Genomic DNA, 27108 nt, shown 5'->3' with positions numbered 1-27108 from the left:
CACTTGAAATGTGGTTAGTGTGTCTGAGGAACTGAATTTTTAAATTTTAGTTAACTTAAATTTACATAGACAAATATGTCTAATGGCTACCATTGGACAGCACAGGTCTATCAGGTAATATAAAATAGTGATGTATTCTTAAGACTAAATGACTGATTCAGGAATCAGGTGGAACAAAGTAGTTGTTTTGGTCTATTTATTGATAAGCCAATCAGATAATGCCAAAATTTTAAAAATGAAAATGAAAAAACCTCAAATAAGACTCTGATACCTAGAAAAACAAAATCCTCTGTAAAACTCTGGGATCCCCTTAAATATCCATAATTTGAAATTCAACCCTTGATCCAGCCATCTGACATGAGTTTGTTTCTCAGTCTTGCTATAAATACTTGTTAAATCAAAGCCTATCCTGTAGTCAGTGCTCAATAAATATCTGATGTGTGAATTATTAAATGGTTAATTATGCAGACAGTGGAAAATGTGCATTTCTAGCCCTGAATCTGATGCGATGATTCATATGAATCTGCTTCCCACAATTCTTCTCCTGTTGCTTTTTCTTAGGTGAGAAGTTATTACAGAAATTACATAGCGGAAGAGTGAATGTTTGGTCATGCTGTGGTTTTACTATTGTTTTCTAAGGTAAATTGAAAGAATGGTCTTTGGTCCTCTATGGCACTTCCGTGCAGCCGTACTCGCCAACCAACGAGTTTCCTAAAGTGGAACGTGTCCGCTATAGCCGAGTTGAAGACCCCACCGATGACTATGGTACAGAGGATTATCCAGGTGAGCTGGCTCCCAGCAGGGACATAGGCTAAGGAAAGAAAGCTCATGCATCATCCCACCATGCAGAGATCAACTTCTGCTTAGACTTGATATATTTTCTTCCGTCTTCTATACCCACCAAATATTTATATGTGTGGTATTCATATATTCCAACATCCATGTTTTTTCTACAAAGCTAAAACCATGCTATATTTAGAGTTTTCATATCTTTTTTTATTAAAGATATTATTGTGAGCATATTTTCCTATTGTCAAATATCTTTAGAACACATATATAAAAAGCAACGTAATAGTCCATCCTATGATTATACCGTTAATATATATAATCCGTAATCTGGGATGTGCAGTTTGCTTAGTTTTACATCGTTTTAAACAAGGTTTGGATGAACATATTGTATTTCAGTCTTTGTCTATATCTTTATTTATTTCTTTAGAATAGAGTTCTATTCTGAGAATTACTGCATCAAGGGGAATCATCAGTTTCAGGGCTTGGATGCATTTTGTCACATTGTTTCCAGACAAGATGTACCAGTCTACACTATGACCAGCTGTGTGAGTGTTTACTGCACTCACTCCTGCCAGCATTGAGTGGAAAGAAAAAAGTAAAAAAAAAAAGAAAGAAAAGAGCGCTTTAAATTTTTATAGCTTTGATTGCTAGTAAATCTAAACATTTTTTCTCTGAAGCTCTTCTGTGAATTAAATATAACTGTCTTTGACCCATTTGCTATTCAAAGTAGCAGCAATTTTCTTATCTATTTATAAGAATTCCTAGTATGTTATTGTCTCTCACATTGTCTCATATTTGTTGAAAACATTTTCTCAGTTATCACTTGTTTCTGGAATGTAGTTTTTGCTTTGTGTTGTGTTGTTTTGACAGAAAATTGGAGGGTAAGGTTTATAGTTTCAGATACTAACATTTGTGATTTTTTTTTTTTTACAAAAGTTTTATCCTTTAAAATCAGCTAACTGTTCACATGCATTTTTTTGTAATCTCTGATTTTTACATTTGGCCATTAATTTATCTGGAACTTATTTTGGTTTATGATATGTAGTGTAAAAAGAAGTTCTCTTTTTAATTATTTTCGAAATAGACTAATATCATTGGCTGAGTTACTATCCTTCTTTTATTAGTTTAAGATCTTTCCTTTATAACAGTATAGTAAGTTCTTATTGCCAGGGTCTCTGCTAGTACCACCTTTCTGATTTATCAATGTAATAATTCTTAAACAAGTAGCACCCACACTGTTTTATTTGCTTTCATTTCATGATATATTTTAATATCTGCTAAACATCTGCTTCTTGTTTTCATAGAAATTCTTAGGTCTCCCTTTAAAAATCCCATTGGAATTTAATTTGAATTTACATGCAATCTCATGAGAATTGTTTTTACAATATATGATCTTTCCATCCAAAACATAGACCATGTCTCATTTACTGAAATCTTTTAATTTTATGTAGTTTTATTCTTATTAGTGTTATTCCTAAGTATTTTGAGTCTTGTTGCTATTGTAAAGGAAAATATTCCATATTTTCTAACCACTATATGCTGGTATTGAGGAAATTTATTGACTGTTGCATACTTATATCTGTCCACTTTGCTTAACTCTCTTATTAATTTATATGTTTTAGAGCTGTTCTGGGGCCCAGGGGGGAGTTTAGGTACTGTAACCATATCATCTGTAAAAATTTTTTTCTCCTTCTTAGTGTATTTCTGGTTCCTGTCGTATTGCACTGGCTACCACTTCGAGCATTCCATGCTTCTGGGATATAATATGTAACACTTATGAACAAAGTTTCTCCTAATGGAGAACTATCTGTAAAGAGCAGCTTAATGTGTCTTTAGAGAGAATTTTTTTTTTTTCCTGCAGCTCTCTGAGATTCTTTTTCTCAATACTGAAGATAAAACTACTTCATTAATCATCATCACAGACTATCTTAAATATGCATGTGGTTCCTTTTATTCTAGACGGGCAGTATCCCAGAGTCAATAAAAAGCTTGGATAATTCAGACTAATTGAGCTAACCAGAGCTAGATTATGTTAGATTTTGTCTTATTTTGCTTTGAGCTTGTAACATTACTATTCATGTTGTAACTAGCAAATCATTTGCCTTCTCTGATAGGAGAAAATATATCCAAAACCATAAATGGACCATAATAGTAACGTATTGTTATGTACCTTGTGGTATGTTTCCAATTCAAATTTTGGTGTTGTTAAAATTCTGAACGAACAGTTGTTCATCCTCGTGGTTTTTCTCATTACATCTCCAAAATGTCCACATTGGCACTTGGGAGAGAAGAAAGACAATTATTTCATTATTACCCTGCAGCCCAAAATGCTAAACTGCATCTGGGACAGTTTAAGATTATAAAAAAAAAACAGCACAGCATGTGAACTTGCCATACAGAGCCCTTTGGCACATATCAAGAATACATGTTTTTTGGGCTATTTTAATTGTAGAAATCATCTGGTGAAAATTTAGGGCCACCCATGACTCCTTTTCTTCGGAACTGTGATTTTCACCTTCATTAAGAAGTCAGCCTGTCTAGAAGCACAGATGGCATTATCATAACCAGATCCCTGTACTGTTTCATCGAATTCCAGGGACTGAGGGACCCACAGCTGGCTGAACTTCAACCCATAAACAGCAGAGACACTCTCTCCTTGTGTACCACAGTAGACAGCTAAAATGTCCCAAGTTGTACTAACTGGAATTTAATTTAGAGATCAATTTTAAAGCTTTAGGGGAAATAGAGATAAACAGTTCTGTCAAATGACTCTTGCAATTAATCAGAAATATATTTCAAGTCTGTAGCATTTTGAAATGACTCATTTCCATTCTGATCAAAAGGGCATCTCTAGTACGTGATTAGCTACATCTAAGCAGGAGACCTGGACTAAGAATCAGGGCATATATTGATCCCAACTCGCCTAGCTGTATGATGCCGGGCAAGCCATTGTAACTGTTGGAACATCGGTTTTCTTATAGGTAAAATGAGGATGTTTGACTACTAGATTTTTCTCTAAGTCATTCTACCCCAGTTCTACCATTTTGTGATTGAGTAATTGTACAACATAGTCCTGTAATGACTACATGAGACCAAGGTTCAACACTAAATCCTTTCTATTAAAATAAATATGGTTCAAGCCATTTCTGGCACCTTTGGCTTACTGTTTGTATATTTCATGCAGTGTGTTTATTGCTAGTTAAAATCATATGAATTTGTCAGTGGGAAAGAGCTTGAAGATTATGAGACCAAATGCCCCCAGACATGAAGAAAAAGGAAAAAGGACATTAGTTCATGCAAGCAAAACTTCTGTAACTAGCCCATGTCATTGAAAGAATTTCATCAATCATAAAATAGCTCCATCTTTCTGGCGTGTTTTTTTTTCCCCCTGACTGCATTTTCTCTACCTCTATACCAGAGAGTATGTAACAAGAGAGATTAGGAACCTTCATCCAAGGTCTGGAATTCCTTAAGCCTGTTCGCGTTTTTTAAATTTATGTGTAGTTTTCGTTTGTTGAGTTGCCCATTGGCCTATTGGTAGGATGCAATTTTAAATCTATTATCTGTGCCTGAAGCACCTGCGTTGTAATCCAAGACTAGATGCTAATAAGCTTGTGCCAGCTGCCATAATGATGTTTCTTGCTGCCTATGGTATCTCAGAGGTATTCAGTGGCTTTAATGACCTTGAATGAAACAGGCAATCCGGTTCAGGCATTGAATAATCACCTTTTCTTCTTTTCTTTCAACAGTTTAGCTTCTCATTTTTCTATAAATCTGACATTTTTATCATTATGTATATTTAATTGCAGTTTTTTTTTCCAAATTGCTACAGTGGCATTGCACGTTTGAATTCCGAAATATTATCTCCCACAAGGCAGCCACATGTACTTTGAAGACCAGACCATGAATAGAATTTACATTCTTGATACTTAGGTAATTGAGGTTTTCCCCAAAAAAGTCAAGAGTTCATCTGTGGGCTTACGGCCACATTGAACATTATTTCTCCATCTTTTTTATTTATTTTTTTTCCTTTTTTAAAGATTGGCACCTGAGCTAACAACTGGTGCCAGTCTTCTTTTTTTTTTTTGTCTGCTTTTCCTCCCCAAATCGCCCCAATACATAGTTGTATATTTTAGTTGTGGGTCCTTCTAGTTGTGGGATGTGGGACGCCGCCTCAACGTGGCCTGACAAGCAGTATTACCATGTCCGCGCCCAGGATCTGAACCAGGGAAACCCCAGGCCACCGAAGCAGAGCGCGCGAACTTAACCACTTGACCACAGGGCCGGCCCCTATTTCTCCATCTTAAAGAAACTCTCACTGCATTAGGGGAAAAAAAAGTCTTATTTTATACCAAATTTAAGGTAAAACCAATCTGCTTTAAAATCATCTTTTCCAAGTGTTGTTCTGATTTCTTTTGGGAAGGTCCCTGCGACCCTGAGTGCAGTGAGGTGGGCTGTGATGGACCAGGACCGGACCACTGCAATGACTGTCTGCACTACTACTACAAGCTAAAAAATAACACCAGGTAAGAGAGAAGCCAAGTCAGGTCCCCCTGGGATGTCCCACGAAGTGCCCCTGTGCAGCATCTTCCTGTGTTCTCCCAGCAGGACCTAAGCACAGAAAAGATGCTGCTGCACAAGCCTGCCGCCTCCTCATGTAATTCAAAATGGTGAAACCAATACTGAATTGCAAAGCACAAAATGTACCTGTATGCTATGAAACTGCAAATGTCTTTTCTTGCATTTGGAAGGGTGGTGGGAAGGGACTGGCTATGCACGTGCCTGGTCTTCTCCTCCAGATGTTTCCCTCCCATTGACATTTGTTGCCATAGCTGCCTTTGCCCTTCTTGAAAATGCCTGTGTACCAGCAAAAGAGATGCTTGCCCACATTCCCCAGTGTGCAAGCCCTTGATGTAGCAGAGGTGCTGGCTCCTGCTCCTCCTCACTCTTGCACTCTGGGCACTGAGGCGGACCTGCCTGGACTCCATGCCTCTGAGGCCCTGGCTTCTGCCTCAAGCTGTGCAGATAGGTGTCCACAGGGAAGGCTGTGAAACAGTGACTGCCCCAGCAGAGGCCATGCCCTCCAGGCATGGCTCTCATGGCTCTGCCACCTTCTCTCTCCTCCTTTAGGCAAAAACTCACTGTGGGGAGCTGACTTGTGGTGTGTCCACACTCCAGTCACCCAAACAGACCCAGACATGTTCCAGTTCCTGTTTATGTCCATGCTGGAATTTAAATTCCTTAAAGGAAAGGCCCTTGGCTACCTCAGCACCTCTCATTATCTCCTAGTCTAGCAAAATGGCTGACACTTAATTGGTACTCAGTAAATATTTGTTGAATGAATAAATAAAGCCCTGGCCTTCAATTATGGTCAAACAAGGAAGTTATTTCTTTTTTAAGTTTAGCGTAAGCAACATAAATTTAAATATATTTATATTAATTTAGACAATAGCATACAACCACTACCACGACAGCACACACACACAAGATCCATATGACAAAAAACACACAAAAATAGAAGTAACCCCTTATTAGTGACCTTTTTGCATAAAATCAGGGTTCCCATATATTTTCCCTTCAACCCAACACCACAATTTTCCTCTTGAGACTCAGTTCCTAACCGTTATCTCCTGTAAGGAGCAAGACTGGAACTGGAAGCTGGTTTGGACCAAGACGTGTCCTACTTAGTAGACTTGGTATTATGTCACTGCATTGCTACTTCAGCACCCTGCAAGGACAAAGTTCTAACCAACAGCATTTGTCCCTTTGGATGTGGTATCAACCATCATGGTTTAAAAAGGATTTTGAGACTGAGAACAGCTATTTGCTCAGCTCCTCCAAGAGAATGCTGAGGACTGAGTCTCTGATGATGCTGCCTTTCTTATCATTCCACAACACAGAATCTGTGTGTCCAGCTGCCCCCCTGGCCACTACCATGCCGACAAGAAGCGATGCAGAAAGTGTGCCCCCAACTGTGAGGCCTGCTTTGGGAGCCACGGTGACCAATGCCTGTCCTGTAAATATGGATACTTCCTCAATGAAGAAACCAACAGCTGTGTTACCCACTGCCCTGACGGATCATATCAGGACAGCAGTGAGTTGATTTCAAACATTTGAGTTTTAAAGAGGAAACGTAAGGTTTTCATTTGAGTGACCTTGGAAGGGATATTCCTCCTCCATGAAATCGAGAACTTGCTTAATGTCAAATAGAATCTAGCCAATTTTTTTAAGAGAACAATTTAGAATCATTTTGTAAAAATGCCTGTAACTAACTGTGTCCGGGGGTCCTCAAGCTCATCCCCAAATTCAGTGATTGCTAGGAGGGCCCACAAGACTCAGTCTGTAGTACTCTGTGTTCACAGTTATGACTTATTCCAGCAAAAGGATACAGAGTGAAAGCAGCAGAGGGAAAAAGTGCACGGAACAAAGTCGGGAGGAAACCAGGCGTGAGATTCCAAGAGTTTTCTCCAAGGGGAGTCACAGAGGATGCATTAATTCCCCCAGCAACACTTTGTGACAACACGTGTGAAATGGAGTCTTCCAGGGAACGTCCTGTGAGTCTCAGCACGCAGGGTTGTTATTGGGGTCTGGTCACGAAGACAGCCTCTTCCTGGCACAAACCACAATTCCAGAGTCCTAGAAGGAAAGCAGATGCTCAGCGTAAACCACATTGTTTGTACAGACAGTTTAAGCATCATGAGCCACTCTTATCAGTTAGAGGGGTGGGAGCCCTCTTGAAATCCTAGTTCCCAGATACTAGCCATGGGCCAACCTTACACGCAGGCTTTCAGAGGACAACAGCCAGGCCTGCTCTTTTCTGCACACCACTCAAAGGAACCAGGCCTGTATGATAGCAAAGTGTACTTTTCGAAAAGTTTAAAAAAGAAGACTTTCGTGTAAATGTAGGGTGAATCTATGTCAAAGACTTCTTTAACCCATTAATGAGGGAGCCTACAAGGTGATAAATAGGTTCAGAGATTGTCAGATATTATAGTCCACCAGGAAAGGCAAAATGAAATCCATTTGCCGAGTTAGAGACAAAATGGATTAACTTCTACGTGGCCATATAACTGGGATTTGGGGGGTTATTTTTTCAAATGGACAGAAATCATTTGCAACTTTACCAAATAAAAATCTGTAAATTAACATGTAACTTCACAGTTCTGGCCCTAATCAACCATCATTAAACGGACAAAGATACACTCCCCAGAGACTTAAATCATTCTTGGGCACACCTAACTGTTAGACGGTGCTCTGGTATCGTTTGCTTGATTTCTGAGGTTTTTATTTGTTTTTTTGAGGAAGATTAGCCCTGAGCTAACATCTACTGCCAATCCTCCTCTTTTTGCTGAGGAAGACTGGCCCTGAACTAACATCCGTGCCCATCTTCCTCTACTTGATATGTGGGACGCCTGCCACAGCATGGCTTGCCAAGCAGTGCCATGTCCACACCCGGGATCCGAGCCACCGAAACCTGGGCTGCCGATGCGGAACGTGTGAACTTAACCTCTGCGCCACCGGGCCGACCCCTGATTTCTGAGTTCTTGATAATTTGTCTTAGGAAGTGTGTCACACCATGGTATATGATGACACTGAGATATCGTGTTTCTGTACAACCTAAAAAAGAAGAAAACCCAAGTTTAAAGGAACAAGAGTCGTTTTAAAAAATCAAGAAAGAATTTTGAAGTGGAAACTCTTGCTCCTTAAGAAGTCCAATGCTCCCTTGATTCACAGGCAGGCATTTCTCTAGGAGGCGGGTGGAGTCTCACCCTCCTCTCTAGAGCAGTGGGTAGGGATTCCCCTGTAGTTCTTATTTTCCCCAAAATTGGGAACATGAGCTACAACTTGATGGAGAAAGGAGAAAATGGCAGCAGCGAGGGGGCATATGGGATCTGCAGAAATAAGCAGTATTCCTTGAAAAAAAAAAATTCCAAGTTCTATCAAGAAGGCTAAGCCTTGGAAAAGAAATTTGGTTCTAGATGCTGTATGATAGGACCAAGATCATTGAGGGAGTCAGTTCTTTTTCTGGAACCCGAGAGGTGGATAATTAAGGAAGGCTGTTCAAGCAATTACTTTGCTGATACGAGGGGTCTGTGCCTCTCTCCCCTTCTGTGTCTTTGCCTTTTATGAGAGTTTTCTCTTTCAGTACATGGATTTACATACAATGTAGTGATCATAAGTATTAATAATTACTGCCAGCACATTTACAGTGCTTTATAGTTCATGCAGTCTCCTTGAATAATTTCATTAACTCCTCGAGACAAGCTGAAAATAGGCACCATTTGTAATCTCTAACAAGTGGGAGAGCAGAAACCCTGAACTTGCCCACTGGAACTGCTAAAAGCGGAACACAAATCTGGGTGATCTGACCTCAGATCCTGTGCCATGTCCAGTATTCTCAGTGACACAGTGAGGGGGAAACCATGTGATAACTACCAGAATGTTGTAAAGGATTTCATATTTCGTGCCGTGGGGATCGGACTTGAGAAAGGAGACGGAACTCCAGGTGGTCCTTAAAGGGATCCATAATTGCAGTGTTCGTCTGTGGAACCCTAAAGAATACCAACATTTAAAGAGTAGATGAAGGAAGAGAAACCTATGAACAAAGCTTCATTCAGTTCTACACAGATACGTGGTTATTATCCACTTTGATCTCAGAGAAAGTATCAAGTCTCTAGAAAAATTTCACCTAAGGAAAAATGCCTTACTTAATGTAACAAATCACCATTTTTCGCTATAGAACAATCATGCATTTGCCGTTTTTTCCCACTGGGGACCTGTGTTTGGTATTAAACAGGAAAGGTTGTATTCAGTATATTTGTTCAATCAACACATTTTTATTCACCAGACTACAGATATTATCTGAAATACAGTAACATTTATATCAATTCCACAGCAGCTATAAAGTATAAGGCACTATTCTAGACAATGCAAGAAATAAATAAGCAACCCTTACCTTGCCATCTTAAACGTAGTTTCCCTTTCTAGTGCATTTCATCAGAGTAGTCCTAAAAGCTGTGAGCACAGGGGTCATTCACAGCTGCAAGCATGGCCTCCCAACCCTGACATAGGGCACTGCCCAGCCTCATTCGTGAGTTTTTCAGTGTCAGAAGTTGGGAAAGCCTGTTTGGGAGAGAGAATGGGAAGAAGGGGGAAAAAGCCAATAAACTGTCCAACTAAGAATTAAGTGGGCTGTAATTCTCTTGTCTGCAAAATGGTTGGAATCTCTAAGGTATTTCCCAGTGCTACAATTCCTCCTGTGTGTAGCTTTGTTAAGAAGTGATAACAAATGTTGAATCTGGGGCTTTTCCGGCAGTTTTCTACTCAAGGCTATGTGTTCTATAGCTTACATTAGCAAACATTAGAAATTTCCAAATGCTTTTATGGAATCCAGTTGACTGATTGATTTATAACTTTGTTAATTTTTTTTTTAAACAGAGAAAAATCTTTGCCGGAAATGCAGTGAAAATTGCAAGACGTGTACTGAATCCCACAACTGTACAGAATGTAGGGATGGGTTAAGGTAAGAGGGTGAAGGATTTCATCAAATAACACAGCCCAAGGAGCTCCTCAGTACAGTCATGCGCTGCATAACAACGTTTTGGTCAATGACAGACTGCATGTACGATGGGGGTCCCATAAGATTATTACCACATAGCCTAGGTGTGTAGTAAGCTATACCATCTAGGTTTGGTTAAATGGACTTTATGCTGATCGCACAGCAACCAAGGGGTCTAACGATGCACTTCTCAGAGCATATTCCCATCATTAATCAATGTATGAATGTATAAATAAAATGAAGAATAAAACCCACATATAAATAAATAACCCTCTTACCATCTACCCTTGGTTTGACTCCCATTTAAACAGTTGATTGCTATTTGCATTATCTCTACCAATATATGTGAAATATTAGATGCCATCTTGGCTAAGGAAGGTTTATAAACCAAATAAAATTCTCTTTAGAAAAGATGGCTCAGATACAGGTAAATGAAAATGGCCATTTGAGAGGCTTTCTTCATGCTTTTTGACCGGCAGTGTGCCAGTCAAGGATTACTGTGTACATAATACCGATGAATTATGTTTAATCCCCCTGATTCATTCCTTTGATGGTTGAAAACTATTCCCTTATCTTTATTATTTCTCTCCATATAGCCAGTCATTCTCTTATCTTAAGTGCCTCAGGCTTGGTTCCATTATGCTATGGTATGCAGAGAGATTTAACACCTGGAGATGTCTTCCTTGAATGGATGACTTGCTCATTGCTAAAGCCGGAGAGTTGATTCACTGTGAGAGAACATCATGCAGCTCAAATGAACTTGCTAGTCTCTTGCTACCCATAGAGAGGGTCAAACATCCTGCACTGAGTGAGGGGTTGGACTCTGGGTTTACATGGAGCTAGAATCCTGCTGCGCTCGATCCCTTTTAAGGACTGATGTACCTTTATTTCCACCTTTGATCAGAGGTGAAATAGGCAGGGCCCAGGAAATTTCCACTCAAGTAATTCTTCACATTAGTTAAAATTGGAACACCATTTTTATTTAGATTTATCGATTCTTTTTTTTCAATAAATAGATTTAGTGTTAGTTTGCTTAGCACCTTTCATCTCAAGACTTCAGTCTTGATAAATATTAGTCAAGTCAGCCTCCTAATGCTTGCTGGAGAAGGAACAGATTGGTATAATAAAAAGAAGGGGGGGTAAAAAAAAAAAAAAAGGAAGATAGATGTGGCCTCAGGACCTCCCCTGCTATTTTTCTGTGTGATTTTGACCAAGTCACTTAACCACTCTGAGCTTTAGTTTTCTTGTCTATAAAATAGTGATAATAACTCGTCTGTTGCTGGATTATAAGGATTAACTGGGATAACATTTACAAGGCATTTATTCCAATAACTGACACATAATTGGTATGTGAGAAATAAAAGAACAAGATTATTTCCTATAGTTCTTAGGGAACATTTTATAGAGTAAGTTAACCAGCACTCTCCAATAGAAATATGAGAGCCATATATATTAGTTTTAAATATACCAATAGCCACATTTAAAAGAAGTAAAAAGATACAGGTGAATTTTAATAAAATATTTTATTTAACCTAATACATCTGAAATATTATCATTTCAACATGTCATCACTATAAAAGACTCTTAGTGAGGTATTTTACTTTCTCTTTTGGTTTTGTACCAACTGTTCGAAATCTGGTGTGTGTTTTACCCCAAAGTACATCTCAATTCGTTCAATAATTTTTTTATGAGAAATACTTGTTTAGATTTTATAAAATTTAGTTGAAGTAGATTTTATATAGCCAAGTTGTTCCAGACTTACTCAAAATCTTGCCAATAACTGAACCAAGTGACAATTTGTAAAATTATGACTGAAATTAATTAAAATTAAGTAAAATTTAAAATTCCATCCCTTGGCCACACTAGCCCCATTTCAAGCGCTCAGGAGCCCTGAGTGCTCGAACATGTGGGCCAGCACAGGTCTAAGCTATCGGGTTGATCACAGAAAGAACCAGGTGTTCAGAGTAGCAGTTTCGTTAGCCCTGCCATCCCTGTGTTCCTGAAGCAGCAGAGAGCTTCCGGGTTCCTGGTGACAGCTCTCTGTTGCACATCCTACTTCGTTCATTCCTTCCTCACACAGTGCAGCCTCTGTCTCCTGCTGAATAAATGCCAGTCTCAGGAGTCAAGTCCTTTATTAGAAAAATTAGGCAGCTTTTTTAAAACTTCTGTAAGTTTTTTGATGGTCCTGTTTCCACCCACAAAAGGATCCATTTGATGCAGTGTCATTTTTTCCAGCTCTACAGAAAGGGAAGGGATTTCCTTTCATTGGCTTTTTCAGTGACAGCTGTCCCTGGCCGGTGAGCTCTGAATGGAGAGCACTTCCGGTTCTGCTGCCTCCATCTCCTTGAGGCTCCGAGCATCTTCCTCAGGGGCTTCTAGAGTGGACCATTTTGCCTTGAGAGACCTGTAAATTTTTAAATAGTGGCTAAGAATAAACACAGAAAAATACACATAAAATACTGGAAGAAAATGGATTAAAACGTTAACAGGACTGCGTTGGGTTCTTTTTTATCCACTTTGCTTTTATTCTTTCCAAAGTGGTTTAATGAGCATAGGGAAAAATCACTTTAACTTTTTAAAGTTAGTGTGATCCATATATAAAGCACAGTCAAGTAAGATGTGAATTCGAGCAATATGAAGAGTGTTAGAAAATAGAAACCACTTGACCCTGTTGCTTAGATACCCATCGTCTAGTATCATCTACTTGGTGACATAGGATTACATGTCCTTCTGTGTGGTTCCATTTGCACTATTTAGTTATTCAGTGAGTCCTATTTGTATATTAAATGTTGTAAATTCTATGTATCCGTTTTTAATTTTAAGAGTCAATCTGTAGACTATGAAAAATATCATTTGACATTCTAGCAACTCATGAGATAAGATCTAAGAGTGTTAGAGAAAATATGGTACAGATAATGCCTAGAAATGCTAAACAATAAGACAACTAGGAAAAGTTAAGATGCTTGGAGAAGGTAAGTGATTTTGTTGAATTCTTCATTAGAGTTTAAAATTAACAAATCAAGAAGTAGAGGAAAAAATATATTCGAATTCTGTTGTTTTGATGGGGACCAATAAAACTAAAATCAGAAACGTTTAAAAACAAAAAAGGCTGCTCCAGGGAGTTTGGGCTGGGGGTGGGCAGGGTTAGTTCTGCACACTTATTCATTGTAATTCATTTTACCACGTGGTCCTACTGTGTTTATAATCATGACACTGCTTTTAAATTTATGTCGGTACACTTTATAAGAAGTGTCTTTATAAAGTACACTTTATGAATACTGGATATCAGGGAATTGTTAGGCATATTGTTAGGTAAAGTGACTGTCTTTTTTCAAAGAAATACTTTTAAAAACCTCCAAGCTGTAAGATATTGAGCAAAGAAGGAATGTGTCAGCCAGTCTAACAATTAAGAGGCATGTCCCCAAAGCTTGCAGCACATGTGTATGCTCCAGACATCATTATAGGCACAAAGCCCCATTAGAGGCATCAGGAGGAAAAAAAAAAAAAGCGTACAAGGACTGTTTCCCCTGCTCTGAAGCTTTGCCACATCCGCTGGTCTCTGGGGGGTGGGGGGACTATATTTGTTACCTGTGGAGCTGGGGATTCATTACCTCTTGACCTGATCACAGCAATCTGTGTCTGTGTCTTCAGCCTACAGGGGTCCCGCTGTTTCGTCGCCTGTGAGGATGGACGGTACTTCAATGGCCAGGACTGTCAGCCCTGTCACCGCTTCTGTGCCACTTGTGCTGGTATCTTCTACCCCCGTCCTTTCGTTTATTCCTCTGGCTCTGGTTTGGCTTTTATCTGTTTTTAGCCATCACTCATGCAAATTCACTTGATATGTTTCTCCGGCATTTACTTGAAAAATATTTCTCTACATATTCTCTCAAAATCATTCATGTATTCACGTCGAAAGTCAGTCATCAGCATCCTGTTCTCATGGAGAAACTTAAATATCTCAGGGACATCTCCTCCTCTTTCCAAAGAGATTTGACATTTTTGGCAAATGGGTTCAATTTAAAGTGAGAAAGTTTTTTTCCTGAAGAATGTAAGAAAAACCACAGATAATAAATGGTAACTCTTAAAATTGCAACATATTAATGCCATTTTGACAAACTTTGCAAGAAGCAGCTCCTGGTGCAACCTCTCCTGAGGTTTTTGTTTCTGTTTCCTGCGTTTGTCTTGCTTTCCAGGGGCAGGCGCTGATGGGTGTATTAACTGCACAGATGGCTACTTCATGGAGGATGGGAGATGCGTGCAGAGCTGTAGTATCAGCTATTACTTCGACCAGTCTTCAGAGAATGGATACAAATCCTGCAAAAAGTAGGTGGAGCCTCCTGTTAAGCCCTAGCATTTGGATACTTGGTTCCTTATTTGACTGCCTTCATAAATAATACGAAGCTTAGAATTATTAGTGATAAAGTAAGGTTCAAACGTTTACCTAGGCCACTGCCCTGCAGCTTTAACCCAACTTATCTTTGATACTTTTATTTTTTTTTTTGTCTCAGGAGCACTTTAAAACCTTTAAAGTAATATTTCTCTTTCAAGGACACGCTCTCTCTCCTTTAAAGTCCCACTGTCTACCTGCTAGATTTTCTTTAATGTTGTCAAACTTAGCAATTATTGTAAGAAAAGATTTTTGTGTTATCTTCAAAGGGAGAGTTAAGTTTAAGACATTAAGAGGTTGATAGTGAACATATCTTTTCCTGTGCCCAGTGTGTGACAGGATGATAAATTGTACATTTTCCCCATAGATGTGACGCCAGCTGTTTGACGTGCAATGGTCCAGGGTTCAAGAACTGTACGAGCTGCCCCAGTGGGTATCTTCTAGACTTAGGAATGTGTCAGATGGGAGCCATCTGCAAGGACGGTGAGTACGACTGCTCATTTTCATCTTCTGAGCAGAGTGTGATCTTTCTACTTTCAGGTATAATATATTTCCAATTAAAAAAGAAACTATCAAGCATGCATAAGATAGGACATGCCTGATATCTTGCCGGCATTTGCTCACCTTGAACTTATGCCCTCAATGGGTTTTGGTTTTTGTTTTTTTGGGTATTTTTCATTGCAAGAAGAAATAAATCACATAGTCCTACTGGCCAAGACGGCGCCAGTTAACTTTTTTTGATTAAGAAACTTTGTTTTTTAAAACATTAGAGTTTTAGATTCACAGCAAAATTGAGCAGAAAGTGCAGAGTTCCCGTATATCCCCTGACCCCACACACTGGCACAGCCTCCCCCACTATCAGCATCCTGCACCAGAGTGGTACATCTGTTACAGTCAATGAACCTACACTGACACAGCATTATCATGCATGGTCCATAGTGTACTTTAGGGTTCCCTCTTGGTGTTGTACATTTGTCCAAACCCATAGAACATACAGAGACGTGTATCCACCATTACACTGTAGTGTATACAGAACAGTTTCACTGCCCTAAAATTCCTCTTTGCTTTGCCTGTCCATCCTTTTCCCCCTGTATTCCCTGGAAGCCACTGATTTTTTTACTTTTCCATAGATTTACCTTTTCCAGAATGTCCTATACAGTCATGTGTCGCTTAACAATGGGGATACATTCTGAGAAATGCATCATTAGGCTATTTCATTGTTATGTGAATATCATAGAGTGTACTTCACAAACCTAGATGGTACAGCCTGCTACACACCTAGGCTACATGGTACTAATCTTATGGGACCATGGTTGTATATGCAGTTCATCATTGACCAAAACATGACTATATTAGAATCATACAACATGTAGCCTTTTCCAATTAGTTTTTGATGTATTTATTTTCTAGTCTCTTGCCATTTGTACTTTCTACCAAATTTTTTAAAAATCATGAACATGGAATTCTGTATCCTGCTTTTGGCACTAAGCACTAGATATAAACAGAATCCCATGTTTTTACAAAGTCTTCAGAGACTTCACTTTTAATAACAGCATAAAATTCATGTGGAGATGCCACAGTTCATTGCCACTCTATTATTTGGATTGTTTATAATTTTCATATGTGAATAATAATGAAATGGCATCTGAATCTTTCGTTAAATCCATGAGGCTAGGAAATAACAGTAGAACCAAGTATAGAACTTCAGGCTTCCGAATGGTGGTCCATTTTTCTTTCCTTTGCACCAGTGACTCTCAGCCAAAATGCCAGGACCTCACACCTTCTCCAATTCAGAGTGAATCGGTCTTGGGGTGCAGCCTGAGCAGGGACAGTTTTAGAAGCTTCCTAAGTGTTTCTAATCTGCAGCCAGCTTTGGGAACCTCTACTACTCCATTCTCCCTGATAATTTGGCGAATGCCAAGTTCCCTCACTTCTCTAAGCCTCAGCTTCCCCATCTGAAAAATGAATGAACTTAGATTATTCCAACTCCAACATTTTGTGAACTTTGACTCTTATTATAATTCATGCTGAGGGGGCCCTAAAATTTGTGCCTAGACTTTATGTAGGCAATACATCTCAATGATGTAGAAAGAAATTGTTTTGAACCATTGTTGTTCTAAACATCTTTGGATTGGTATAAAAATACAGAAGTAAAAAAGAAAGTATGCATTTGGAACAGTCTTCCTTGATAAGATCATTCCCCTGGGTTTATTCTTTGTCTTCTTTTGAATGGCTTCTCTTCTAGAAATTTCACAAGAGGCAGAATAGTGCTGTGGTTGGGAGAATGTAGATTCAGGAGTCAGAATGCTGTCATTCATATCCGGGCTCCAGACCTTGAACAGGCTGTGAATTTCTCTGGGCCTCACTCCCCTCATCTGTAAAAAATGAGGAGAATACTATTATTGACTTCATATGGTTATTCTACAACTCACTATTAGGAATCTCAGAAAGATATCAAAAAGAACTGAGCACGCAATGGCACTGACAGAACATGATTTATGGTCTCGTTACCATGGAGCGTCATAGGTGACTTTGCATCTTCATAGCTTTTCTGATGTATGACGGGTCTGGCAGGGATGGGCAGACCCACTCAGGCTCTGTGTTCAAGGTTTTCTTGGCCAGGGCCGATTCTCACCACACAACACTGGGGTGAGAGGATGGGGTGATGGCACCCCCAGGACCGTGTAAGTATCACTTTTTAGTTACCAGAAAGTGCTCCTTACCCTTCCTTAAAAACAGGGTTCCCCTGTATCTAAATATGACCAGAATTTTCCTAAGTTCATAACCTGAAAATGGAGGAAGATTTTTAAGTGACTGACCCAGGAGATAACACTGTGACCTGAAGTTTTCACCCATAGCACTTGGTACCAGGCTTTTCAAGGTTTGTGATGCTTTAACTGCTTTCCATGAAGCCTTGTAAGCATGGGATAAATTGTGCCCAGTGGCACTTTGGTAAAAGTGGAGTGTCAGGATTGTGGGCAAAAGTGGAAAAGGAGCCATAATTTGTGAGATGAGTCCATTTTCAGGTCAGTTAAATAAAGAGATCGTTGATGGCTCACCAGCCTTTTCAGATCACGTGGCAGTTGCATTTAGGGATGTGCTATTTATTCTCTTCCAACTGTCATATTTCAGTGATTCTAAGACATATGTTTTTTACATTTTAACATCTCTGAAATCAGATGCATCTTATAGTTCATGGCAGCTTGCAGCTGCTTCTGACCAGCAGGTTGATGTGATGTAGTTGTCATTGCCTGTGACTTAGTCACAGAGCTGTCTAGTCAACTGAGTTAGGCACATGGTTACTACTTGTGTTGAATTTAAGTGCAGTTCAAAATAGCTTCAAAAAATTAAACTGTTCAATTTTCAAAGGAAGAGTTATTGCATATGCAGAGAAATAAAACAGTTTGTTATATAAGTTTAACAAATACTTTCAATAAGCATTAAAATTCTAACTGATAAGTGAATATTGTGTCACCCTTTAATACGCATTTTTTTCCTTGATAGTACTTAAGTATCAGTATCAGTGATAGTACTTAAGTAGTCCAAGTGTCTTGGATTCAATGAAATATAGTATAAATGACTGTATGCTCTCTGCTCTAGATAATTCTAAAAATAAAAATTCTTTGCTTATATTATTATTGATTGCTAATTTATTCTTTTTCTAACCTTTTTTTCCTTTCATAAATGGATACCAATCACATTTCCCGTTGGACTACAATGTCTCTCCTTGAAAAACAATGCTGTTGACTGAAATCACTTTGGGTGGACCCAATTTCCTCCTTGTTGACTACTCCTGAATGATCTCTTCCAATCCCTCAATCTACCTCTCTGGCCAATCAAAACCTTCTCCCGTGTGTGTCCATCATGCTGCTCACGTCCTCAACTCCCCCCCTCTCATGCTGACTTCCTGGAAAAGCAACGGAAGAGTCCTGGGCCGAAGGAGGCTTCTGTATGCTAGTGAAAAAGAACAATCTGTGCCAACGGAAGGTTCTTCAACAACTTTGCTGCAAAACATGTACATTCCAAGGCTGAGCTGCCATCCTAGATTTCTTTGTTCCTGTAGACTTATAGATTACTCCATATTATTATTAAAAAGAAAAAAAAAACAAGCAAAAAAAAAAAAGCAAGCCACCTCTCTCTTTCTTGCTCTCTTTCTCTCTCTCTCTCAAATTTGTGCAGGGAGATGGTGAACTGTTTTGTCAGAACTTAAATGGAAAAAAAAATAAACCTACAACAAGCCTACCTTTTATAACTGGGTGTTTAGTGCTAAACAGCCAGAACCACAGAGACAGTATTGTATGACCAAAGCATTTGATGCCAAAATTTGACGTTAAAGTAAAGATTTGATTTCCTGCCCTCGTTTTGAAGGTCCATTTTTTTCCTTTTGCATTTACTTGCTTGTTTCCCCTTTGAGACGCCTAAAAATACCTTTCAGAAACATCCCAAGAGCAGGCGTAGATCAAAACGAAACAGAAAGCTCTTGCGTCAGTCATTTTTCATGCTTGAGTCCACCGTTGGGGGAAATGGCAGAAAACTGGACCAAAGGGCATTAAGAACATCCCGCAGAGTTGTGTTCAGTGTTGTTTGTCTTAGTTTTTTCACAGTTGAACATTGATACTTTCCACACATAATTTTCTTCATGCATTATGCGCTGGTTTTGGCATTATACCCACTCAATAAGTCTGCTCCACTGGTTTCATCAGATAGACTTGCTGCTAGTGGCTTTTCCATTGTAGATTGGGTTTTCTTTACACACAGCTAGTCAAATGGGATTGCTCTGCATAGTCAAATTGGTGATGGACAGAGTGCAAAGTTACACAAAATAGCTGCGACTGATCCAGCTCCCCCGAGATCCAGAGTGTTCACTTTGTAAACCCTGCACAATCTCTTGGTGCTATCTGGCCATTATCCCCATAGCGTTTTTTTTAAAGGCCATCAGAAATTCCATTTGTGCTGATGGGTAGCATTTTGGATATATTGCAGGAAATGTCTTCCTGGAGTCAAAAGTTTCTAAAAGGTCCTGTATTTTTTAAAAAATGGAATTTATTTAAATAATATTTAAGCTCGTGCCCAAGTTGGCCGGGCAACGTTTTTCAATGGTGCTTATTAGAAATTTTTTCATCTTGTCATTTGAAGAAAATAAAACTGGAAATTGAATATGAGCGGCATGATCGTACCCTCCTGGTTCTGTTATTTCCCCATTCCTCTGTCCCTCTGTAACCGTGCTATGACACACCTGTCCACTGAATGTCATTGAGATGATCTGTTTTCTTGGAAATATCTTCACTGGTTTTCTATGACTCCCCAAACACATCTTGGAATCTAGCAGACTGAATTATGTGAAAACTGTTTTGGATCAGTGGTGAGAAATAAGGAAGCCTGATAGATCATTTTACCAATTCTGGATTTCTCTGTTTAGGGGAGGATAGACTGAGACCAAGTTTCTTCATTTTTCATATCAAAGCTCCATTGGTGACCTCATTTGCTTTGGGAGTGACCAGCCATCTTGCAAGCTTTAGGCTTCTGAAAGCCTCACTGCCAAGATGTCACTGGCCTCACGGCTGAGAAGAGGAATGATATTAACATAGATTATCCTGGGAAAGAGCTGGGAAGTGGATGCTAAGGTCCCCATCCAAGCAGTAAGCTGGTAAAAAGCCTACCTTGAAAATATTCCTAGACATCCAAGTTAACATCCAACCCAAGGTGAATAATAAGTAAATAGTCTAATGACCCTCTTAATAGCATTGTAGTGATACTGAGTCACATAATGATTCATAAATAACTAGGGAATCAACTGATTTTGCTGAGCAATTTTCCTCTTCATGACACTACAGGCCCTTCTGACCCAAAGAAAGCAGGTTAATCCTGGGTATAGCATGTAAAGTCTTAAATTGAAGGGCACAGTCTCTAAATGGACAAATGTAAGCACGAGCCTAAAGCAAGGTCAAGCAGATGGAGAAACCAGATTTGCCTGCCAAGGAATCCATTTAACTGAACCGGCCCATAATATTTGAGGCACAAAGTTACTATGGTAAGAAAGTTAAAAATGATGTCTGTGTTCGTAGACAATAACCATCAATATGATAGCCAAATTCATTGGGGTCCACCAATGTGTGTTCCATTTCCCACTGACCATGCAGGCGCACATCGTGGAAATACTGGTTTAACTACTAGTGTGTTACTGCCTCGTTTATCTACAGAATATTATTAACTAGAACATAATGCTTTCAAAGTTTAAGTTAATGTTATATATTATGTATAAATATATATATTCATAATGAGATATATGTAATAGATAGTACAAAGTTTGGAGACTTAACAGATGCTCTAACCTTCTAGAGACAAAAGTCCTATCTTCTGTTCTCTTTTGTCTTTTATTTTTAATTAGTGATCCATTGTTAAATCCAAATCCACTTTTACTGAAAAATACTGTACATGTGTAAAATGTTCAGTTGTTTTTTTGTAAAATATAGTAGAATGGTTGTAATTGATACTGGCCAAAATCAATGTTATTCCATATTTTATTTTTTCTATTAAATTAACCTAAGTTCCTGTTTATTTGATCTGTTCATACCCATGTGTAAACATCTCTGAAAGGGTGAGGTGATGAGAAACTTCTCTGTTTCCACATAGAAGCTGAATGTGAAGGAAAAGGCGGAGATGAGTGAAACATCTAAATAAAGATGGAGAAGAAAGGGTGAGCAGAGGTGGGAATTGAAAAGGAGGGAGAAAGTAACAGAACAATCTAAGAAAAGGACAGGTTAGATATGGTCATGGATATATGTCAAATCTCATTTTTAGAAAGCAGGTTGTGAAAAAAGATCTATGAAAGCTTGGTACAGTTTCTATCAGATTGTGCAGATGCCACCTCCAGTGTGTTGGCCATCTGGGCTCTTTCCCTGGGCTTCCCCCAGGTCATGGACTCCCACACTTCCACCAGTGGGTGTGTGGAGGGGTGGGGACCAAGGGGCTGGGCACAGGTTGGTGGCAAGCGTGAAAGCTGTTTAAAGAGCAGACAGCCTTGTTGGCTTTGCTGATAGCCTGTATAAAATTGACAGCAGCTGTATCCCTGGATGCACAGAAGATGACTTTGTCCAAAATAAACCTCTCGTACGTGACATGGGGTGGGACTGAATAGGTAGCAAAAAAAAGACAGCGATAGATTATAGATCTTTTTGAACCCTGCTTGAGTTGCAGTCTCCAGCCTTGAAGGCTCAGTGCCCTGCCTTCTGGGAAAAGAAATGGGAAATCAGCAAAAGCAATAAACAAATTGAGCTTGAGTCAGGATTAAAGATCTGGGGATACAAAAAGTGCAAGAGAGAGTCTCTGCTGTCTAGAAGTCCCATTATAGGGATGGGGAGAAACTAATTTTATTAACCACTTACTATGTGCTGCAAATATGAGAATATAGAGTATATACTACTGATATAAATACCTCTCAATTCTCACGAGAACTCTGGAGCAGAGGTACATGTATTATCCTGCGTTTACAAATGAGAGAGCTGAGGCATATAAACTTGAAATCAATTGATTGAGGTTACATAATCCAACTCAGAAAAATAAAAACAAAATTTAACGTAAGACAGTTAACACCGAGTACTGAATTCTAAATCTCGAATGGGACACTAAGTTGTTAATTTCAGACAAGAAGAAATTCCTTTGAATTGGACTGGTCAGAGCGAGATTCCTAGAGCAGGTGGAACTGGAATTGGGTCCGGGAGGATGGCTAAGGCTCCACTAAAGCAGATGGGACAAGAACAGGAGGAACATTACCAGTGAACTTGCTGCGTAAGGGATGTTCAGGGGAGCAGTGAACTGTTTTAATGGATTTAATCTAATTAGTCCGTTGCTACAAAGGACAATGAGTCGACATTTATTTGATGCATTAGCCAAGAAGAATCTACATTTTAACATTTTCCGGAAGACGGATACTGTGCCTGTCCTCCTCAACTCCCACACCCATGGAAGACCTTGCTAATCATCAGTATCCGTCTGTAGATTGATGAAAATTTTCTCACTTTCCAGTATGAGGGGCGTATCATCACCCTGCTATCTTCTATCAGATTCATCATATTCCACTCAACAATCTACCCTTCATTTTAAGTTGCAAACTGAGTACTTGCTAGAGAAAGGATAGAATTGTTGTAGTAACCACTAAATTAAAGTTTCTCAGTCAAGTGATCAATACTTTAGGCACATCTGAGCCTGGAAATAGTTAACACATTATCCCCCTCGTGTAAAAAGGATATCATGGAACTAAAAGATAAGTAGGCATGCATTCTTACCTGCTTTCATATTGTCATTCAGCATCACACAAAGGGCAATGACAGCAGCATGATGAATATGGAGAAAATTGGAGGCAATTTTAAACCCTGGTCTGAGCAGTTCAACACTCCCCCCTTCCATCCTCTAATACAAAATGGCAGAGGGAGCACAAAGGCCAGCTGCAGTTTGACCTCACCTGGCCCAAGCTGGGCCCTGGGCCCCAACTCAATACGTGTTGATGACAGAAAGTATAAGCCTGCTTCTCTTCCCTGGTTGACATACATTTCCAAATATTATTTTTGCTGCAAACCCATAAAATCTGAAGTTCTTGGGAATACTTTGGAGCCATTGACAAATTTAGCAGGGCATAGCCAAGATGGACTTAATTTCACTGTGGCTCATTAGAGCTACTTGGCACCTAGAAATGGGGCTGTAACCCATATAATCATGTCTCCTCTTCGTCACAAGAGGAAAAGATCTGGCCCACAGTCAATTCTTGGGCAAGGAGGATACAGTTAAGCAGCATCACTAGGTATCAGAGGGCCAGTCTGCGAGCTGAGGCTGCCAGCAGTTCCTTCCACTCGCTACCTGAAGGGATTTAAAAGGATGTTTGACTGTCTTATTACTGAAGAATTTTCTTACAGGATCTCTCTAAAGGGCCATTGTTTGGGGCCAGTTGTTACTTTTTCAGGGCGAGGTGTCAGGCAACAAGAGATATTTTGCGTTCCCACTTCTAGAAATTTCCAGAAACATTCCCTGAGGCCTGAATTATAACATCGTTTTTCATTTTAGAAAAGAATACATTATTTTAAGAACACAGCATTTTAAGGCTGACAGAGTTTTACTAAAATGGCTTTATTTAATTTGGCCCACACAAAAATCAGAGGCCTATAGAGATTAACTTCCTGATGCAAGATTCAGAGCTAGTAAGGGGTGTGGCTGGGATTCAAGCCCATAGCATCGACCTTCTGCACAACACTGCCTCCTTTTTAAGAGTGCCAAAGAAGAAACAAGTCCATATTACATATGTTGCGAGGCAAGGGGGAAGAGCCCTTTTCCCATGTGCAGATAGAAAGTGCACTGTATCCCTGGACCTGGCTCTTTCTCCTTATGAGCTCAAATTAATTGTTTCCATAAATAGACATTGAGTCCTTGTCACATACCAAGCTCTGAGGTCCTCCTTGCTCTCTTCAAGCTTGTAGTCTAATGAGGGAAACAAACACAAAAACACATGGTTATAATATGAAGCCATTTAAGTTAAAAAATATTGTTGGAAGTCCAGAGGGGTAAGCTCATTTTACCAGTTAAGGTCCCATGCCCTTACACTACAAGTGTTCCAAGAGCATCCAGAAATACATAATGTGAAACATTAAAAATAGAGTTACCTCTGGTGCCAGGCCAGTGGCCTAGTTGTTAAGTTCACATTCTCTACTTTGGTGGCCCAGGGTTCACAGGTTCAGATCCCAGGCATGGACCTAACCACTGCTCATCAAGCCATGCTGTGGTGGCATCCCACATACCAAATGGAGGAAGATTCCCACAGATGTTAGCTCAGTGCCAATCTTCCTCAAGCAAAAAGTAAATATTGGCAACAGATGTCAGCTCAGGGCCAATCTTCCTAACCAAAAAAAAAAAGAGTTACCTCTAAAATGTGCAAAATCAAATGATATTTTAATTAAATATCTACCAAATGCAATATGCCAAACTAGTCAATTGTAACTCAACTCTTAAGAAATCATGTATAGTTAAGTTTAATGTAGGATAAAGGTAAATTTTGATATGTTTGATATGATGTGGAACCTACAGAAGTAGGAGAACCTAGGATCTCTTGGGATCTTAATATAACCCTGCAAAGGAGGGAGAAATTCACTATTCATGCTGGGGGTGGGGGAGATTGTGTTTATGTCTATATTCCTGATCTCTTCCCTCAAGAATCACATCTGTAGATCCAAATAGCTACTTGATATTTCCCTTCAGATGTCTAATAGGCATCTCAAAATTAACACGTCCAAAACAGACTTCAGACTCCCCATTCCCTAAACATCAGTACCGCTAAATCTCTCCCATCATTACAGTACCATCCATCCACCCAGTTGCTCAAACCCGAAACCTAGGATTCCTCCTTTTTCACCCCTAAGTTCAATCCCTCAGCAAGACCCCAGTAACCACACCTCCACAATACATCTCTAAATGCTCTGCTACCCAGTCCATAGTTGTAATCTGGGGTCAAACCACCATCATCCCCATCCTGGACTGCAGGAACCTCCTAACTAGGCTCCCTGCTTCTCTCCCCTCCATCCCTCTTTTCTCTTTTTTTCTCTTCTCACCCATCCATTCTCCACACAGATAGCAGAGTGCTATTACAAATACAAAATCAGACTTCCTCCCCCATCTCTATTCACTCAGAATAAAATCTGAACTCCTTACCTGAGATCTTTCTGATCTCTTCTTCTGCTGCCTTCCCCCTTGCTCGTCATGTTCTAGTTATGCTAACTTCCTTTTTGTTATTCAAACAAAACCAGCTTGTTTGTGCATCAAGACCCCCGCTCTTCACATTGCTTGTTTCTTCTCATCCTACAGATCTCAGTTCAAAGATAGCTCCTTGGAAAGCAGCTCCCTCCACCACTCCCCCCACACCTGCCCTCCTATTCTGGTCTTTCATAGCACTTATCACAGCATGACACTCTATGGTTCTTTTAATTGTTTATTATCAGTCTGTCCCACTGGAATGTCAGCACCGCGAGAGCTGCAGTTTTGTCCATCTTGTTCACAGCTCTATCTTATATGTCTAACACGGTGTCTTGCTTAATAAATATTTCTGGAATGAACCAATAAAAAGACTTCAGAGAAAATGGCATTTGACCTGAGTCTTGAAGGATAAGTGGGAATTTGTAAGTCAAAGATGGCGAGGATGTTTAAGAAGATTACGTGAGAGAGAACTGGTGCAAAGACAACACCCTCACAGGGCTTGTGAACTGAGATGGCAGCAAGTGGGCGGGGGGGCAGCTGGAGAGAGTGGATGCAAAGACCACCAAGGCCAACTTGTAAAGGCTTTGGATGGGCTGTTGCCCTTCCTTCACCTTCTTGTCATCAGAGTCATCAATGCTCTTTTCAGAGAGGCTAGTTGGCTTACTTAAGGACCCTGTCTAGTCAACATGTGGCCTCCAGCCAACATATTCATTTAGATAGAAAGCTGAGGAGCCCATATTTGCTTCAGTCCCCAGGACATTGATGGCCACATTGAGCCAGCTAAATGAAAGAACAGGGTACTAAGCCGAGCTCTGGTCTCAGGTGAGCTCACACAGGAGGAGGGAGCCCAGAACTTCTCTTCACTGTGATGCCCATGGCCAGAGCAACAAAGAGGCAAGACCTATTTGCAAGACCAGACTTGGGGACAAGGGTCTGCTTTGAATCTTCTTTTCTTCTAAGAGAAAACCGTTTGCCCTCTAAACTGTCATTACCAGGGAGAGCAAAAAAGGAAAGAAAGTAATGTGCTAGCACCAAACAATAATAATAATAATAACTCTCATATAAGGAGTACTTCCGATGTGCTAAGCACTAAATTCTTTCCATATGTTGTTTCATTCAATACTCCCAACTGCCTGATTCTGTCCTCTTTTTACAAATGAAGAAGGAGATAAGGTAAATACCTAAGGCACCCCAATGGTAAAAGAAAGACCTAGAATTAACTTAAACCCAGACAATCTGATATCAGAGTCTTCAGAAGGAGAAATACAAGCGCCAAGAAAGATGTCTGTCAAAACAACTTTCAGGCCTTGACCACGGAGCTTGCATCAGGATTATACATTTTAGCTGGCGATGTCTGGTCCAGGGTCCATGTTGTGTCTTGCAAATAGAGCAACTCCCACCCAGGACTACACGCCATAGCCACATAGTGCTTTGTGTGAGCAAGCCAGGAGTAGATATCAATATAATCATGAGAATTAGTAGTGACCAATGGGCCATGTGGGCAAAAGAAATTAGAATGGATCCAAGGGAAATGAGGCAGTGGCTGTTAAGAAATGAAGATGTGATGCCTCCTTTCATGCAAATGTTTTTTTGTCTGGGAAGCCATAATTTGCATTCTCTACCCCCCAATGAAATGAGG

General features: G+C 39.7%; 1 protein-coding gene across 6 annotated transcripts in view; it reads left to right on the top strand.

Annotated features, from left to right (window-relative positions):
* Positions 1-27108, top strand: part of PCSK5 (proprotein convertase subtilisin/kexin type 5) — a 444775-nt gene that overhangs the window by 270856 nt on the left and 146811 nt on the right. For 4 of the 6 annotated variants that reach the window (XM_070495324.1, XM_044767585.2, XM_070495325.1 and 1 more), the window contains exons 14-20: positions 640-783; positions 5213-5315; positions 6690-6883; positions 10228-10312; positions 14000-14097; positions 14542-14671; positions 15103-15218. In XM_070495324.1, the coding sequence (XP_070351425.1) occupies positions 640-783; positions 5213-5315; positions 6690-6883; positions 10228-10312; positions 14000-14097; positions 14542-14671; positions 15103-15218 (870 nt within the window). Of the gene's footprint in view, positions 1-639; positions 784-5212; positions 5316-6689; positions 6884-10227; positions 10313-13999; positions 14098-14541; positions 14672-15102; positions 15219-18651; positions 19091-27108 lie in introns of those variants that run through there. The other 2 variants (XR_011497225.1, XM_044767583.2) reach the window with 2 other exon arrangements.

The sequence above is a fragment of the Equus asinus genome, chromosome 23, assembly GCF_041296235.1.
Source record: "Equus asinus isolate D_3611 breed Donkey chromosome 23, EquAss-T2T_v2, whole genome shotgun sequence".
In the NCBI taxonomy this organism is placed as follows: domain Eukaryota; kingdom Metazoa; phylum Chordata; class Mammalia; order Perissodactyla; family Equidae; genus Equus; species Equus asinus.
Note: the sequence above shows the minus strand (reverse complement) of the source record. Positions and strands in the feature narration are given on the sequence as shown.